This window comes from Abramis brama (genome assembly GCF_963993115.1).
Source record: "Abramis brama genome assembly, chromosome: 20".
Taxonomy (NCBI): Eukaryota; Metazoa; Chordata; class Actinopteri; order Cypriniformes; family Leuciscidae; genus Abramis; species Abramis brama.
Genome location: NC_139982.1, coordinates 23013013 through 23030584, shown reverse-complemented (window position 1 = coordinate 23030584; position 17572 = coordinate 23013013). Strand labels below are relative to the sequence as shown.

General features: G+C 32.2%; 1 protein-coding gene across 2 annotated transcripts in view; it reads left to right on the top strand.

The window, feature by feature from the left end:
- Window positions 1-16647, top strand: part of tead1a (TEA domain family member 1a) — a 39203-nt gene extending 22556 nt beyond the window's left edge. For both annotated transcript variants that reach the window (XM_084095325.1, XM_084095326.1), the window contains 10 exons: window positions 2700-2764; window positions 3228-3290; window positions 5856-5990; window positions 6102-6142; window positions 6283-6338; window positions 8010-8134; window positions 10618-10791; window positions 13178-13318; window positions 14377-14529; window positions 14642-16647. In XM_084095325.1, coding sequence (XP_083951451.1) covers window positions 2700-2764; window positions 3228-3290; window positions 5856-5990; window positions 6102-6142; window positions 6283-6338; window positions 8010-8134; window positions 10618-10791; window positions 13178-13318; window positions 14377-14529; window positions 14642-14755 — 1067 coding nt within the window. In that variant the 3' untranslated portion in view covers window positions 14756-16647. The remainder of the gene's footprint in view (window positions 1-2699; window positions 2765-3227; window positions 3291-5855; window positions 5991-6101; window positions 6143-6282; window positions 6339-8009; window positions 8135-10617; window positions 10792-13177; window positions 13319-14376; window positions 14530-14641) is intronic.
- The last annotated feature ends 925 nt before the right edge of the window (window positions 16648-17572 follow it).

Here is a 17572-nt window from a genome sequence, read left to right as displayed (position 1 = left end):
CAGATGTCCTGTTATTGGTGGATCATCAGCCATATATATTAGAATAAATATCATTTATAATTTAATTATGTATAATTCATATAATAGTGATTTTATTAATAATAAAACATAAGTAATATTTTGAAAAAAGGTCTACATAAGTACTTTTTAAAAAATATTTAATATTTATATAATTAATTCAATATTAATATATTAGTAATATATAATGTATGTAATATAATATATAAATAAAAATATCTGAATGTGTATATATATATATGTTATTATAATTTATATATTATAATTATATGTAATTATAAATATAATATATAATTAATATTAATATATATTAATATAATATATAATATTTATATAATATTTATTTTTTATAATTTTATATATATATATATATATTAGCATTTAGTAAAATATAGTTATATACTATATAATTATATATTTATATAATATTATATTTATATATTTCTGTATCACTGTAGTTTTTCAATTGCTGGATTGCACTATATATTTGCAGTACATTTTTTGAATGCTAACACAATGCTTTAAAAACCGATAAAAGCACATTCAAATCAGAAGGCAAACTCTGAATTTCTGCAGGAATTATATTGAAATAAAATTAGTGGCAAAAAAATTAAATAATAATTATTACAAAAACAACTAGTTGCAAGTCACACACACACACACACACACATATGTGTATACACCTTCGGGCAAATAGTCTCCAGTTAACCTGTCCTGTATGTTTTTGGATTGTGGGGTAAACCCAGAGGAAACCAGCGCCAACACAGAGAGAACATGCAAACTCCACACAGAAATTCCTCCTGACACAGCTCCAATACTGCACACACACGTCATTATACTAGACATATTGATGTTTTGTTGTTTAATGCTTGTTAGCAATTGAAAAAAAAAAACTGTAATCAGCTGTCATTCAGTATTCAGTCAACTGATAGTGTTTATCTTATCTCTTGTTGAGAGTGAACCAGTCTCTTTGACCAGTTTATGCTTTGGTTTGTCTACTAAACTCCACGGGGGAGACTCTCAAAACTCAACATTCGTCGACAGGCTCTCTTTCTCTGTCTCTGTAAGTCCCCTTTCTCTCTGGAGGTTGTTTTGCAGGTTTGCCAAGTCCAGCTGAGCATGTTTTCAAGTGACTGAAAAGAATGAATTATGCAGCAGTAAGCATGCTTACAGCTGGCCGTTTGGAGATCCTTTGATCTGAGAGTCGGAGTGTGCATGAATGCCCGCATTGTGAGTGTGCAGAGAGAGTGTGTGTGTGTGTGTGTGTGTGTGTGTACACGAATGTTTGTGTTTGGAAGAATAGGGAGGCCCAGGTCTGGGTTAGAAGAGATTACACTGCAAGCACATTGGGTAAAGGCTAGCTGGAGAAAATACCCTGACTGGTAGTCAGATATTGTCCTTAAAGGAATAGTTTGCCCAAAAAATGAAACTATTTACTCACGTTAATGTCATTCCAAACCCAAATGACATCTGTCTCCCGCGAAACACAGAAGGAGACGTTTTGAAAAAGGTTCACGTGGCTCTTTTCCATACAGTGAAACATCAAAGAAATGCTGGGTCGTTTCAACCCATGTTTGGGTCAGATATAGACTACATTACATTTTTTATTTAAATCTTTAAACCAACAGTTGTGTTTGATATTTTACCCAACCTTGGGTTGAAACAACCCAGCATTTTTTTGTGTATATTGTGAGCAGAGGCTGTCAGACTTCAAAAAGCACTAAAAGCTCTATAGTTCATATTCACATTCCCATACACAAAAGAAATATATTTGAAATATATTTTCAGAATATATTTTGGAATATATGCAAATATTTGAAATTGGCCCAATAAATATATTTCATACTTATATTTCAGAATATATTTCAATGTATTTGGAATATATGCCACATATATTTTTGACACTTTTGGGGACCCATACAGAAAAAAATACATTGAAATATATTCTGAAATATAACAAAAATATATGAAATATAAGTATGAAATATATTTATTGGGCCAATTTCAAATATTTGCATATATTCCAAAATATATCCTGAAAATATATTTCAAATATATTTCTTTTGTGTATGGGTAGAAGCTTCCATAGCTCCTTATTTCAAGTCTTCTTTAATTCAATAAATTAGCATTGTATGAGGAATAAACAAGTTATGCACTGATAATCTTTGCTTTCACCATATAATTCAAATTGCATTTTAAATGTTCATTTAGTAGCATACAATTAATTATTCACTTTTTAATTTTATTTTATAATTTTTATTTATTTAATTTATTTATTTTACATTTTTTATATTTTTTTATTATTTATTTATTTTTATTTTATTTTATATGAATTACTGTGGGTTGGAAGCCAGTGACTGGCAAATGTTTAATATGAAAATAACAATATATTGATTCTTTTTGTCTATTGAATGATTTATTCAACTGCCACAATATTGTAAATTAAAGACAATATTTAATCATTTTATATATGCCATTAATTGCGGTTTATTACATATAAAATAATAAATATGCAAAATTAAAATCTTTAATTGTTTGAAAGACAAGTTTGTGTTGTGTAATAGTCTAATTGTTCATGCATCTATGAATGAAGTCACTGAAATAATTTCTTTAAAATATAAATATTGACTGCATATCATTTTGTTGTCCATAAACAAGCATTTCTTTGTTTTCTCTTACAGGTCGTAACGAATTAATCGCCAGATACATCAAACTCAGAACGGGAAAAACACGGACGAGAAAGCAGGTTAGTGGAGCTGCTTCAAATTCTAAGCATGACATGAAATAAATAATGTTGGTTTACCGAGGCTGAACTACAGTTTATTTCCAGTAAATTCACAACAGTGACAGTGACAGGCCAGGCTTTGTTTACAGCTTCAACCAAACGTAGTCTGGTCTCGCTGGCTTACTGCCTTCCTTAGTTACCGAAGCGTCGTTCAGCGAGCGGACACCTGTTGCTTTGTGCTCTGTTCACTGCAAATCTTTACAATTTTACTGTAAAGTCAGTTTGACTTAAAAACTGAATTCTTAACTAATTAAACAGCTGATCGCATGCTTCTTTCGTTCCTGAACAAACGATGTGAAAGGTTGTATTAGATGTTCTGTTTGTAATTAAAGTACATGTTTTTTGTGGCTAATGGCAGGGAGCCTTTCATCTCCATGGTTACAAAATGCTCCTTTTGTGTGTGTGTGTGTGTGTGTGTGACCAGGTCTCCAGTCATATCCAGGTTCTTGCCCGGCGGAAATCCAGAGAATTTCACTCCAAGCTAAAGGTACATGCCTACATCTTGTGTTTGACACAGCCTGTGTGTGTATGTGTATTCTCTCAGGCCATATCCGTACTGAACAGTGTGTGTGTGTGTGTGTACGGGTGCCCTGCTGTTTGGCTGTCTGTAACCTAGATTTCCTGCTTGTGACTGCCCTGCTTAGTATGCAGTCGACTGGCTAACTTCTTTTCTTCCACATGTTTGTCCGTTTCCTTCCTGTTTCGCACAAAAGTGTGTTTGTTTTGGAAGAAACTGCATTTTGCCAGGCGTTGCATACACACTGAAAAATGCGTGATAATGTGTTATATACTTGGCTTCAGCAAAGTTGTTCAAGGACAAGCGCATGATCTGAAAAGCAGCATGAAACTTAAAGGCAGACCTTTAGATATTATTTATGCATGTGACAATATATGAGCAACTATCCAATCTAATCCAAAATTTCCAGACTTGTCTAGTTTCAGGTCACTGGTATTGTTTAGCCTGATAACCTATAATGCTAAAATATTTTTTTTAAATCATATTATTAAATGGTTAAAAAATATATATTATTATATTATTTTATAGATAATCACTTTTTTTTGGACAGAAGTCTCTATTCTTACCAAAACAGCATTAATTCAAATCGTATTTTAAATAGTAATTTGGTATAAAAAAAAAAATCTTTTTAAATAAACCATTTAATAAAAAATGACTGTGGTTATGACAGGCTAATGTTAAATTATTTGACAATACATATTTATAATTAATAAAATATTTTAAAAAAATATATTATTAAATGATTCAAAACAAATATTATGTAAAATTATGTATACAATTAGTTTTTCAACAAAATATTAAAACATTTTTGGAAATAAGTCTCTTATGCTCACCAAGTTTGCATTTGATCAAGAATACAGTAAAACTGTTAAATATTATTAAAACATAAAATAACTGTTTCCTATATTATAAAATGTAATTTATTCCTGTGAATTTTCAGCATCATCACTCCAGTCTTCAGTGTCACATGATCCTTCAGAAATCATTCTAATAAGCTGATTTGCTGCTCAAGAAACATTTCTTAAATTATTAATGTTGAAAACAGCTTAATATTTTTATGGAAACAAAGAACAGCATTCATTTTAGCATTATGCATGTTTTTACTGTTACTTTTGATCAATTTAATGTGCCTTTGCTGAAGGATCATTACTGACCGCATATATACAGTTATATTAAATTAACTAATACAACATTTTTCATTGTACTATTTACAACATAATGCATATAGTGGCATGTTGGCTGATGGTCTGACCTGTAAAGGAGGAGGGGTGTCAAAGGATCCCGCTTTTGAGCAGCTGTGGCATCTGGTGGTTAAACAGCGAATGACAGTTCTGCCGTCGACATCATTTGCTTGTACGAAAACACTTTGACAAGTTCAAGTGTGCTAACCTCCTGCAGAACGATAAAGGTTATACAACTCAATGCCATTTTCATACATTGTAGACCTAAATATCGCCGATTATCGCACTGTATTTAATACTTCACACCGACAGTACTTAAAGTCGGCATGAAACGGATGTTGTGATAGTTTAAAAAAAACAAACAATGTAGGACGAGACTTGATTTTGTCCATCAGGAATTGATTGGATAGTTGCGGTTTGCTATTGGTAGATCTCATGTGATTGACGGGTTGTCCCGCCCTCGCGCCAGTAAACACAGAAGAGATGTCACTGCAAGAGGGAGGGATTTCATGCTGACTTTAATATGAACAACACTAAACCTGCAGTTAATAAGGTAAAACTTCTGATTAGCCTTTCATTTTTTTTCCCCTGATGCTTTTGCTTTATTTATAAGCCTGATACAGTGGACAGTAACCAGAAGGGAAAAAAGAGGGGAATAGGATCGGTTACTCATTTGATTACACAAAAGGCTCTTCTTTGGGCGTATGCACTCCAGTACTTGACAGCATGCTTGACCAGAATGAAACCCATTGATCAGACACTCGGACTGACTGCTGCTTTCATGCACTGCAGCTGACAAAAACAGAGCTCACATTCTCCAAAACGAGTAACACAAGCCACATAAGTCTATCACCAGACTTCACCAAATGGTGCAACAGCATGCATAGTTAATGTGCAATACCACATAGTTAATGTGCAATGCATGATGGGAGCTCTTAACAACTCTGATTACTCGTTACGAGAACATTTGAGGGCATATTGCTGGTCTTACTGTACATTCACCGTAATTCACATATCTGTGATTCAGAAAGCACTCTGTGCCGAATTAAATAGTTTCCTTTGTTTTACAGCATTGAGTTCCTCGCATACAATTTACCTCTGCTATATGCGCTTATATTAGGCTACGTTAATCTTATATTAGGTTACGCATTAATTTTCAGATTCAAAGGTCAATGACAAAACAATTTTCCCATTTAGCTTCATGCTTCCGTAGAGCAGTTTAAATGGGCCTCACCTACTTTTTCACCCCGTCAGGTCTTAAGACAAATTGATTTGAAGAAATGATGAGACCTTCTGGCTTTAAGTCAGAAATACAGGAGCTGACTGATGTTCTCTGTGATGTGTGTCGTTGAAGGACCAGAGCGTGAAGAACGATGCGATCAGCAGGATGGCGGCCATGTCTTCAGCGCAGATCGTCTCGGCCACGGCCATCCACAGCCGGCTGGGGCTCGCGGGACTCCCACGGGCCACCTTACCTGGGTCCACAGGGGTAAGAGATGCCCCAGCACACTTTAAAGCCATTAGCGTCCATTTAAAGGACGAGCAAAATAATATATCGTTTCACTCTAGTGAAATAGTGTTACTTTTGCTCCCTTTCTAGATTTGGCAGGTGCCAACAGGACAGCCTGGTTCCTCACAAGAGTAAGTATATAGAACTTAAACTAATTCAGTTACACATGGCTGAATTCGTACCTAGTAAAAGAATGTATTATGAACTAATAAACAACTTGTTGCAAACAACAAAATGGCACCTTGTAATAATGAGCTCTCTTGTTCCTCAGTATAAAGCCGTTCTCACAGCAGAATTACCCCATCCAGACGGCCACAGCTATTGCAGGTTTGTACATCCACCATTGACAGACATTTAGTTGGCATGCCTACTTAGATTTTGTATATTTTTAACAAGGATCAATCTGGTTCTTGTATTTGATTTGATGAGCCACTCAAAGCTTTTGCTTTTTTCAAAACAGCTTTATTACTTTGTGGACGTTTTTATTAATTTATTGTTTATTACATGAATCATTTTATTAATTAATAATATAAATGTGTTTCATAATATATACAGTGCAATGCATAAGTTAATACACCCATGCTAAAGTTGACTAAAAAGAGGAATAAAAAATCATATTTTGGAAATTGAACTTAATGCCTTAATTTAAAAAATTAGGAAAAATCCAACCTTTAAGGACACCAATTTTCTTTGTGAATGAATAATGTATCGTAAATAAATAAATGTTCTTCCTTAAAATACATGGTGCATAAGTGTGTACACCCCTATGTTAAATTCCCATAGAGGCAGGCAGATTTTTATTTTTAAGTATTTTTTATTTATTAATTTTTAGGATACTATGCATCCTGATAAAGTTCCCTTGGCCTTTGGAATTAAAATAGCCCCACATCATCACATAGCCTTCACCATACCTAGAGATTGGCATGGGGTACTTTCCATAAGATCATCTCTCAATGCAAATCAAACTAGCTTTTAGGCTAACTGAAATAAAACCATGCCAATCTCTAGGTATGGTGAAGGCTATGTGATGATGTGGGGCTATTTTAATTCCAAAGGCCAAGGGAACTTTATCAGGATGCATAGTATCCTAAAAATTAATTTAAAAAAAATACTTAAAAATAAAAATCTGCCTGCCTCTATGGGAATTTAACATAGGGGTGTACTCACTTATGCACCATGTATTTTAAGGAAGAACATTTATTTATTTACGATACATTATTCATTCACAAAGAAAATTGGAGTCCTAAAAGGTTGGATTTTTCCTAATTTTTTAAATTAAGGCATTAAGTTCAATTTCCAAAATATGATTTTTTATTCCTCTTTTTAGTCAACTTTAGCATGGGTGTATTAACTTATGCATTGCACTGTATATATATATATAGTTTTGTAATATAATATTATATGAGAATATAACAAGTATAACAAGTATATTACTTGGTGGGAGAATTATATTATTAATTTATAATATAATTTAGTTTATATAATATAAATAAAATATATATTTATAATATGATATGATAATTACATTACTTGATTTTAGTAATATTATTAATGTGTAATATAATTTATTTTCTATGTAATATTAATAAATAAAAAGTATATTTACACTATTATATATTTAGTTTTAATTGTAATATAATATGTAAATATATAAATTATATGTATACCATCATATTAAAACAATGTAATTAAATTATTTAGTGTAAGAAGATTTATTAATTTAAAAAAAATCTAGTATATTTATTATAGTTAAATCATTCTTAAAGGGACAGTTCACCCAAAAATGAAAATTCTGTCTTTTTTTACTCAAGCATTTACTCATTTACTCATCTCAAGTTGTTCCAAACCTGTATGAGTTTCTTTCTTCTGCTGAACAATATCTTCTTTTGTGCTCAGCAGAACATTCAGGTTTTGAACAACTTGAGGGTGAAATGATAACAGAAACGGCTCTGGTCTTATTTCTTTAATCCATCACTGATGTGTGCTGTGTGTGTGTAGCTTACGAGTCCCCCACAGCCCTCACAGCTGCAGTGCCGGTGTGGCACGGGCGCTCTATCGGCACCTCTAAACTGCGGCTGGTGGAGTTCTCCTCCTTCCTGGAGCATCAGCGGGACCCAGATTCAGTGAGTCAGCACACATACACAGAACAACTGCAGAAGAGCAGCCTTGACCTGCTTTACCAGCCTCAAATATACTGCTGCTTTACCCTTTAACATCTTTAACATGTAGAGATCAAATCAACATCACACAACAAACACCATTAAATGATGACTTTTGCCGTTTATATAATGTAATGTAATAATATAATATTATATATATATATATACAGTGCAATGCATAAGTGAATACACCCATGCTAAAGTTGACTAAAAAGAGGAATAAAAAATCATATTTTGGAAATTGAACTTAATGCCTTAATTTAAAAAATTAGGAAAAATCCAACCTTTAAGGACACCAATTTTCTTTGTGAATGAATAATGTATCGTAAATAAATAAATGTTCTTCCTTAAAATACAGGGTGCATAAGTGAGTACACCCCTATGTTAAATTCCCATAGAGGCAGGCAGATTTTTATTTTTAAGTATTTTAAAAAAAAAAAATTTAGGATACTATGCATCCTGATAAAGTTCCCTTGGCCTTTGGAATTAAAATAGCCCCACATCATCACATAGCCTTCACCATACCTAGAGATTGGCATGATTTTATTTCAGTTAGCCTAAAAGCTAGTTTGATTTGCATTGAGAGATGATCTTATGGAAAGTACCCCATGCCAATCTCTAGGTATGGTGAAGGCTATGTGATGATGTGGGGCTATTTTAATTCCAAAGGCCAAGGGAACTTTATCAGGATGCATAGTATCCTAAAAAAAAATTAAAAAAATACTTAAAAATAAAAATCTGCCTGCCTCTATGGGAATTTAACATAGGGGTGTACTCACTTATGCACCATGTATTTTAAGGAAGAACATTTATTTATTTATGATACATTATTCATTCACAAAGAAAATTGGTGTCCTTAAAGGTTGGATTTTTCCTAATTTTTTAAATTAAGGCATTAAGTTCAATTTCCAAAATATGATTTTTTATTCCTCTTTTTAGTCAACTTTAGCATGGGTGTATTCACTTATGCATTGCACTGTATATATATATATATATATAGAATTTTTTTTTTTTTCAGCAGAATTATTATAAAAGGATGTTTCTGGTTTATAGCTGAAAAATATATATTTAAACAGCTATTTTATTCAGTATTTTTATTTCTTTGAAGTTTAAGTAGTTGTTGAATACACATGCTCAAAAGCATAATGCAACATTTCTAAAGTAAGAAATCTATAATTAAATCATATTATAGTAAATATTACTAAAATTAAATACTCTTTTCACCAGATGAGTAATATGTGAAATGTATTTATTTATTTTGATTAAAGATACTTTTACCATAAATGCAATGATGGATTTTAGTAGTATTGCATTATTTTACTTGCGTATCCTTGGTGTTGGTGATAATATAATATAATATAAAATAATAATATTTACTTTAATATTTAAATAATGTAATGTTTACTATATTAATTTATTATAAATTTCTTACTTTGGAAATGTTGCATTATGCATTTGAGCGTGTGTATTCAACAACTAGTTACACATCCAAGAAATAAAATACTGAATAAAATATCATAATATAATTATAATATACTTATAATATAATATAATATCAGAATATAAATACAGTATTACATTACTTAGTGGTAGAATTGTTTGTCAAATTGATATTATTTATATTATTAAATCATAATATATTTGTTTAATAATGTAAGAATTACATAACTTGGAGAAAGTATTGAGTTTGCATTTAGCCTTGGATCAGCAAGCTTGTGCGATGCTTTAAAGAAATGTAAATGCAGCTGCAGGCCATTTGGATCTTATTAGAGATGGTCATGATGACCAAGGTCACATCCCGCATTTTTCCTGATCCAATGATAATGATGGAAAACTACAGAAGCTCAAGATTGCATTTCTAAAGTCATTTTCAGCTCAAATTAAACCAAAACACATCATTTCTGGTGCGCTAAAAGAACTGAGCCTGCTCATTATGATCTAGTAGTCCTCCAAAAGTGTCTTTAGATCAGCTGACTGATGCTGAATGTCCTATTTACGCACTGATCTGACTGCAGTCAAGACAATGAAGACAAAACAGAATGTGTAGATTAAAATTGAGACCTGGGAAGAACTTCTTGTGACCTACAGGTTATCAAAACGCCTCGTGTCCGTGTTAAAGCAGACCTGTGTTATCTATCATGTTGGCAGGATCTGTATGAAATGCTTGTCCCTCTGGTCTGGCGTGACAGCAGCTATTAATCATGCGTTATACGCAGAACCAGTCGTGTTCTCAATACAGTCGTCCAGCCACACAAACATTCAGCAGAACCTGAAACAGCTTCACAAATGCAATCTGAAATGCTTCCTCACTGACACAAACAACATTTGGGAATAGTTCATTAAAAACTCATTGAAAACTCTTTCAATCTTGTTGCTTCGACAACAAACATCTTACAAAAAAAGTGTGTTATACGTTGCATTGATCTAATTTCCAACTCTTTGTGCAGTACAACAAGCACCTGTTTGTGCACATCGGCCAGACGAGTTACTCGTACAACGATGCGCTTCTGGAGACAGTGGACATACGTCAAATCTACGACAAATTCCCTGAGAAGAAGGGTGGGCTGAAGGAGCTGTTTGGGAAAGGACCTCAGAACGCCTTCTTCCTGGTCAAGTTCTGGGTGAGTCAATTTGAGCAGTCGGGCCGCGGCGTAGCTGTTAGCGCACGTGCTGCTCATGCTAACAATACAAATTCAGTTCAAATAATTTTCCAAACCCAGTTTCTTTTTTTTTTCACACCATTTTATGTGCTACTTCACTTCTCAATCCATTAAAAATGTCCAGAAACACCTGTAATAGTGAGACAGTCCTTAAAAAAAAAAAAAATTTCTATAATTTAAACAATGGTGTTATAGATGCTGTTGCATTATAGTGATTAATATATAGTGAATATATATATATATATATATATATTTAATATATGAAGAGTTCAGATGCAAAAGCCTCTAAGTGCCATCTGAGATTTCCTTCTAGAATGATTTTTATCAAGCTCGTATGTTTATGTTCAGTTATTTCACTTTAATGGCAATGGAAATGACCTATTAATTGTCATTAAAGTGAAATTACTGAACTTAAACATACGAGCTTGAAAAAAATGCTAATTTTAGAAGAAAATTTCAGTCTTCATATACACATATATATTTATGAATAAATGTGAAAAAAAGTAAATAATTATGATAATCATAATTAGTTTCAGCATTTTTGTGCACATTTTATTTTCACTTTTGGCTGTAATGTAAATAATTTTCTTATTAAAAGATATTGTAAATATAAAAACCTAACTAATAAATACTTTGATTATATATGGGCAATTTAATAATAAAAAATAATAATAATAAATATTTTTTGTATTATGGCTTTTTATAGTTTAAGATGTGGGATAAGGGTAGTTCTTATAATAAATCATAATTCAGTTAATTTCACTTTTTGCTCTTTTTTTATATAATTTTTTTTGTATTAAAAGATATCATTGTCAATATAAAAACCTAATTTGAATAATAAATAAATACTTTGAATGGGAAATTTTAATTGAATATGTTTTATATAACAAAAATGTAACAAATTCTAAAATTAACTTTTAAACATAATAAATAATTTTTCATGATGGTTTTTTATAGTTTACGAATGAATGAAATTCTGGCCCTGGGTAAGAGTAATTCTTATAATAATTTATTGAATAACTAATAAATACTTACCTAGTATGGGCAGTTTTAGCTGAATAAGTTTTATATAACAAAACTTTAACTTTAGTTCTAAAATAAACATTAAACATGATTTTTCTTTTATAGTTTAAGAATGAATTAAAGTGTGGGTCAGTGTTAATTAAATTAAAGTGTGTATTTTCACGTTTGGCTCTTTTTTAATACAAATAATTGTCATATTAAAAGCTATCATTGTCAATATAAAACTTACAATTTTTAAGTAGTAAATACTAAATACAAAGTTCATTTTTAGTTCTGTAAATTAACTTCTTCAAGTGTTTCTTCAAGTATGGGTAATTTTGGCTTTATTTAAAAAAAAAATCCTTTTCATATTACAAAATTTAAACCATAAACTAATTATTTATCTTTTTTTAACATTTTGAACTTTAATCCTAAAATAAACTTAAAACAATTTATGTTTTATGATAGGATCAAATTTATGTTTTATGATAGGATCAAATGTAAAACAAAATCAGACATCAATAAAAAAGACATTAAAATTAAACTCATGTGACATAAGCAGTTAAAGAATCCACCATGCATCAGCATTATATGAGCCGTTGAGAAAGCACTAGTGCCCTGCGTGCGTCTGAATGGAGGCAGCTGAATTGGTTCAACACGTTGGCGTTTGATTAAAGTGCTGTGTTAAAGCCAGCAGTGGTGTGTTTAATCCCTGTGAAACAGCGCTCTGTCCTTTAATACTGCTGATGCTGGGTTTGATAGGGAGCCTTTATTTGAACACCTGCCGCTCTGAGCGACAGGTGCAAGCGCATGACGGCCTCGTCCTGGACAGACTGAAGGTTAACGCTTATTACACTCTTACATCGCATACTAGTTTTCGGATGGTGGTCAAACGTGCCTGGTTTTTCTCTTACTAATAGATGTTTTTAGGACAACAGCAGCTGAAATGAATAGAATGTTCTTATTGTGTTTGATCTCTACACAGTTGTGGCATAATAAATCATGTTTTATAACCTTGAAATCTCTGAGACTGTACAAAAGATTTTTTTTTTTATTATGTTCTTTCAACGGCATTTGATACACTCAACGTTTTAATATAGATTTGCAGAAGTTTCATTAACTGTAAATAAGACTCAGTGATTCTAGGTGTCTGTGGCCTTGGTAAACTTCACAGAAAGCTCTATTCACAGTTTAAAATAGCCAAAGAGTTTGCTGTTGACATAAAGCACCTTTTATTTTTTTACTCATTTATTTGCCCAACTGTATGCAAACCCTGCGGTCGAAGTGGCTCTTGTCAATGTTTTCTCTCCGTCCGTCACTGAGCTGTTATCTGGTGCGTCCGCAGGCCGACCTGAACTGCAACATCCAGGAGGATTCTGGGGCTTTCTACGGCGTGACCAGTCAGTACGAGAGCTCAGAGAACATGACCATTACCTGCTCCACAAAGGTCTGCTCCTTCGGGAAACAAGTGGTGGAGAAAGTTGAGGTGAGTGCTAATGAATATTAAATGAATATGATAAATAAAGGAGTAAAAAGATGTTTGTAAACGTCAAAACGTATCCTATCAAAAGTAAACTCAAAATGTAATATATAGCCTATAGATCATTATATTATATATATATATATATATATATATATATATATATATATATATATATATATATATATATGTTCTGTTTATTTCACTTATAAAATGATAGTTAAACATATAAAAAAAAAATATATATATACACACACACACACACACACACATATATATATATATATATATATATATGTATATGTTCTGTTTATTTCACTTGTTTTTGGTCATATATATATGTGTGTGTGTATATATATATTTTTTTTTATATGTTTAACTATCATTTTATATTTGGCCTTTTTATATACACAATTAAAATGTTTAAAGTTCAGTTAATAAATATTCAATTTTATTTGTAATCTATGTATTTATTTAATTTTATAATATGTATTTTTATATACAATTATATTTTATTTGTATTTTTTACTTTTTTTAAAGTTCAGTTAATATTTAATTTTATTTGTAATATTGACATTTTTTAAATCATATGTGTAAAATGTTATATATTATATGTATTTTTATATACAAATAATATATATATTATTTGTATATAATATTATATATATATATATATTAAGTTTAATATTAACTTAACTTTAAATTTTATATATATATATATATATATATATATATATAATTTAAAGTTAAGTTAATATTCAATTTTATATGTAATATTTCATATAAACATGTAAAATTTTATATGTATTATAGTGTTTTATATACAAGTATAACATGAATTATATTTGTTTGTTTTCTTTACTTTTTTTAAAGTTCAGTTAAATAAAATTTTATTTGTAAAATTGAAATATTTAAAACCATGTGTGTAAAAATAAATAAATAAATATATATATATATATATATATATATATATATATATATATATATATATATATATATATAAACTGTTTGAATTCATTTAATTAATTAATTTAAATATCTTATTTGTTTGTCTGTTCCGGTAGACGGAGTATGCTCGGTTTGAGAACGGACGTTTTGTGTACAAGATCAGCCGGTCTCCCATGTGTGAATACATGATCAACTTCATCCATAAGCTCAAGCACCTGCCTGAGAAGTACATGATGAACAGCGTACTAGAAAACTTCACCATCCTGTTGGTATGTCCTACAATTCCCATCTCCATTCCGTTATCTAGATCCACATGTGTATATAGTCAGTGTCAAATGGCGATTTCTAAAAGCCGGTTTCTTTCTCGTGCTGTTCCTGCAGGTGGTGACGAACAGAGACACTCAAGAGACCCTACTGTGCATGGCCTGCGTGTTCGAGGTCTCAAACAGCGAGCACGGCGCTCAGCATCACATCTACAGACTGGTCAAAGACTGAGGCTCCCGACTCAACCCAGTCAGTCAGTCAGCGACACACTGCTCACAGACAGAACAGAGGAGACTTTATATTCACTGAGGCTTTTAGGCTACACGGCTGACGTCCGCCAAGAGCGGCAGAGCCTGACGGACTAAGAAAAGCCTTTGAATGACTCACAAGCTCATTTTAAGTGGCTGTGCCTCTGTCAGTCCCACCCCAGAAGGCTTTTTGTCACGTTTTTGGGTGAGGTCTGGAATGAATAATTACATTATAATTTGTTCATCACTCGTGTTTCGGTGTTTATTTTTCGTGGGTGAAACGGTACAGTTTTGTTATTTTTGTCTGGATGTCTGTTTAACTCGGTTGATGTTTTAAACCACAATGTGTTTTGAAAGAACGTTGCTTATATAAAGTTGTATTGTCATAGTACATGGAAGCTTTTTTTCTGTTGTTCAGCCTTTTATTCTCACATTTCAAAGGCTTAATTCGCCCCTGGTATTTGTTTTTGTTTTGTTTGTTTTTCACACTGAGTGGATTTAACTTTAGTGAAAGAGCATAAAAAGGGTACTGTATTATTTATGTGGAACTACCTGCCTTACACTGCACATGGGCTGTTCCAGTACTAAAACACTAAGAAACAAATAATTTTCTTCATAGAAACTTTAAAAAATAACACAGGCAAATACAAACCTTAATCAGTTTTGTTTTTTGTGTGAATTTGCATTTAAAACTGAAGTATGTAACCTTTTCTGTGTTATAAATAAGTAAATTTCATGGGTTAACTTTAAACTTTAACCTTTTTATTTTAAGCGACCATCTAGTTCTACGCAACAACACTGACTCGACCAATGGCGTGATTTGGGGGCGGGGCTAACAATTTTTTTTTTTTTTTAAATTCCGTTAGGAGGCGCTGTTGGGGCAAAGAAATAAATTACATACTTCAGATTTAAGAAACTAGCACATTATTTCTTCCCATATCAGAATAGGCTACACAATAAAGGGAACTTACATAGCAAAATCACCAAAGCATATTGTGCCTTAGTGTTTATCATCACAGACTTTGTCTATATGTGAGTAAAAGTATATAACCTCACTTGATGTTTGTAATTTGTCCCACAAAAAAATGTTCTGCCACATTTTTTTTTTGGCAAGCCAGTCTAAGTAGGTCACATTTCTCTCTTGTACACCAAATAAACACATTCTGTCACTTCTGCTCATGCCAAGTGAAAGCTACAGGTGTTGAAAGTGCCTTTTGTTTTTGTTTTTTCCAGCTCAGAAAATGGTATACGCCAAAAAAAAAAAATGGTCAGATTTGGATACTATCACCATAATGCCTTTGTGACATTTTTAAAAAGCTGGGAAAAATAATGAATTAATCGATGGAAATATATTTTTAATTTCAATATGAATCAAATGATACGTCAGAAATTCATTTTCCACCCTGTAAAGAAAGCAGTTGATTGTGGTGTCATGTATATAGGGAAAGAGATTTCATGTACATCAAATGACATGTTACTTACAACGACGACCAGACCGACGATGAGTGACAGTCCAGTGCTTAAAGAGCCGTCTTTGTTTTTGTTTTTTGGGAATAATGACTCCTTAATCTGAATCAAAATGTTGATTTCAGTCTTATTTACCACACACGATTGTGGGTTCTGTTTTGTTCGTTTGTTTTTGTCATGTTTTACATGTTTTGCAGAGTATCTGTTAGTAAAATGAGCATTAAAATGGAACACTAATGTATTTGATGGCAGTTTGTTTTCGGTAAAGAGAGCACTGAAACATTGAGTTTGGGTAGCTTTTTAATAGGTGGACTCTTGTCAAATAATTGTTTTCAATCGTGTATATTTTCCTTGAGGGGATGACACGAAAAGAAAATGAAAATAAACTTTTAGTGTTTGTACTGCAAACTGTTTTACTGAGCTTCTCTGTTTTCTCTGTACTAAATAATTAGTAGCCTAGCCTAGCATTGACCCTTTTCACATTTCAGGTTTCTCAAAAGCGGAAGTCTTCATAGTTGGGTAAACTTCTATAGCGGTGAATGAGAGACTAACTTACATTACATATATTTTTCGTGTTCCCATTTGCTCAAATAGCAAAAGAAAAACCCCATAACTTTCAAAAGGAAAACCATAAAGAGAGACTGATAACGGAACCAATTTGACCGTCACTCCCACATAGCAGCTGTATTAGAAACACCCTCACAACAGCATTAAAGGGGTCATATAATGGTACATGCACTTTTACAAGTTGATTGTACTGAAATGTGTGTTGGCAGTGCCTGTACACAACCATCATAAAATGATAAAAATCCATCCAGTGTTTTTTTTTTAAATCTCTTTATATGTTTTCCCCTCTCTCAAATCAAGCCGTTCGACCTTGTGACGTCACAAGATCGGACGCCCATCCCACGATTGTTGATTGACAGCAGCGTTTCAACACAGACCTGCCCTTGCTCGTGAGCGAGCTGTCAATCATAGTCCGCATTGTTGATACGCTGGAGCAGAATGGCGTCTAATCGATTGTGGTGTTCTGTTCTTGGGTGTAATAGAATGCTTGAACATGTATGTTATAATTTTTTCATATGTATGCAGTGTCATAACTACATATCTGATGTTTATAACAAACCAAACCGTTTGAAAATCGGTAGAAAATTGAGCAAGTTATGGTTATTTAAAAGTACATGCACCATTAAAACACAATGTTACGAGTGAGCGAGCTGTCTGTGGCAAGATGGCCGCCACGTGCGGACGTCGACCTCCATTGGCCAGCAGCGCGCACGAGACTTCTAGCCTTTATTATATGATATCTATGGCTGCAGCCACCAAAAAAAGA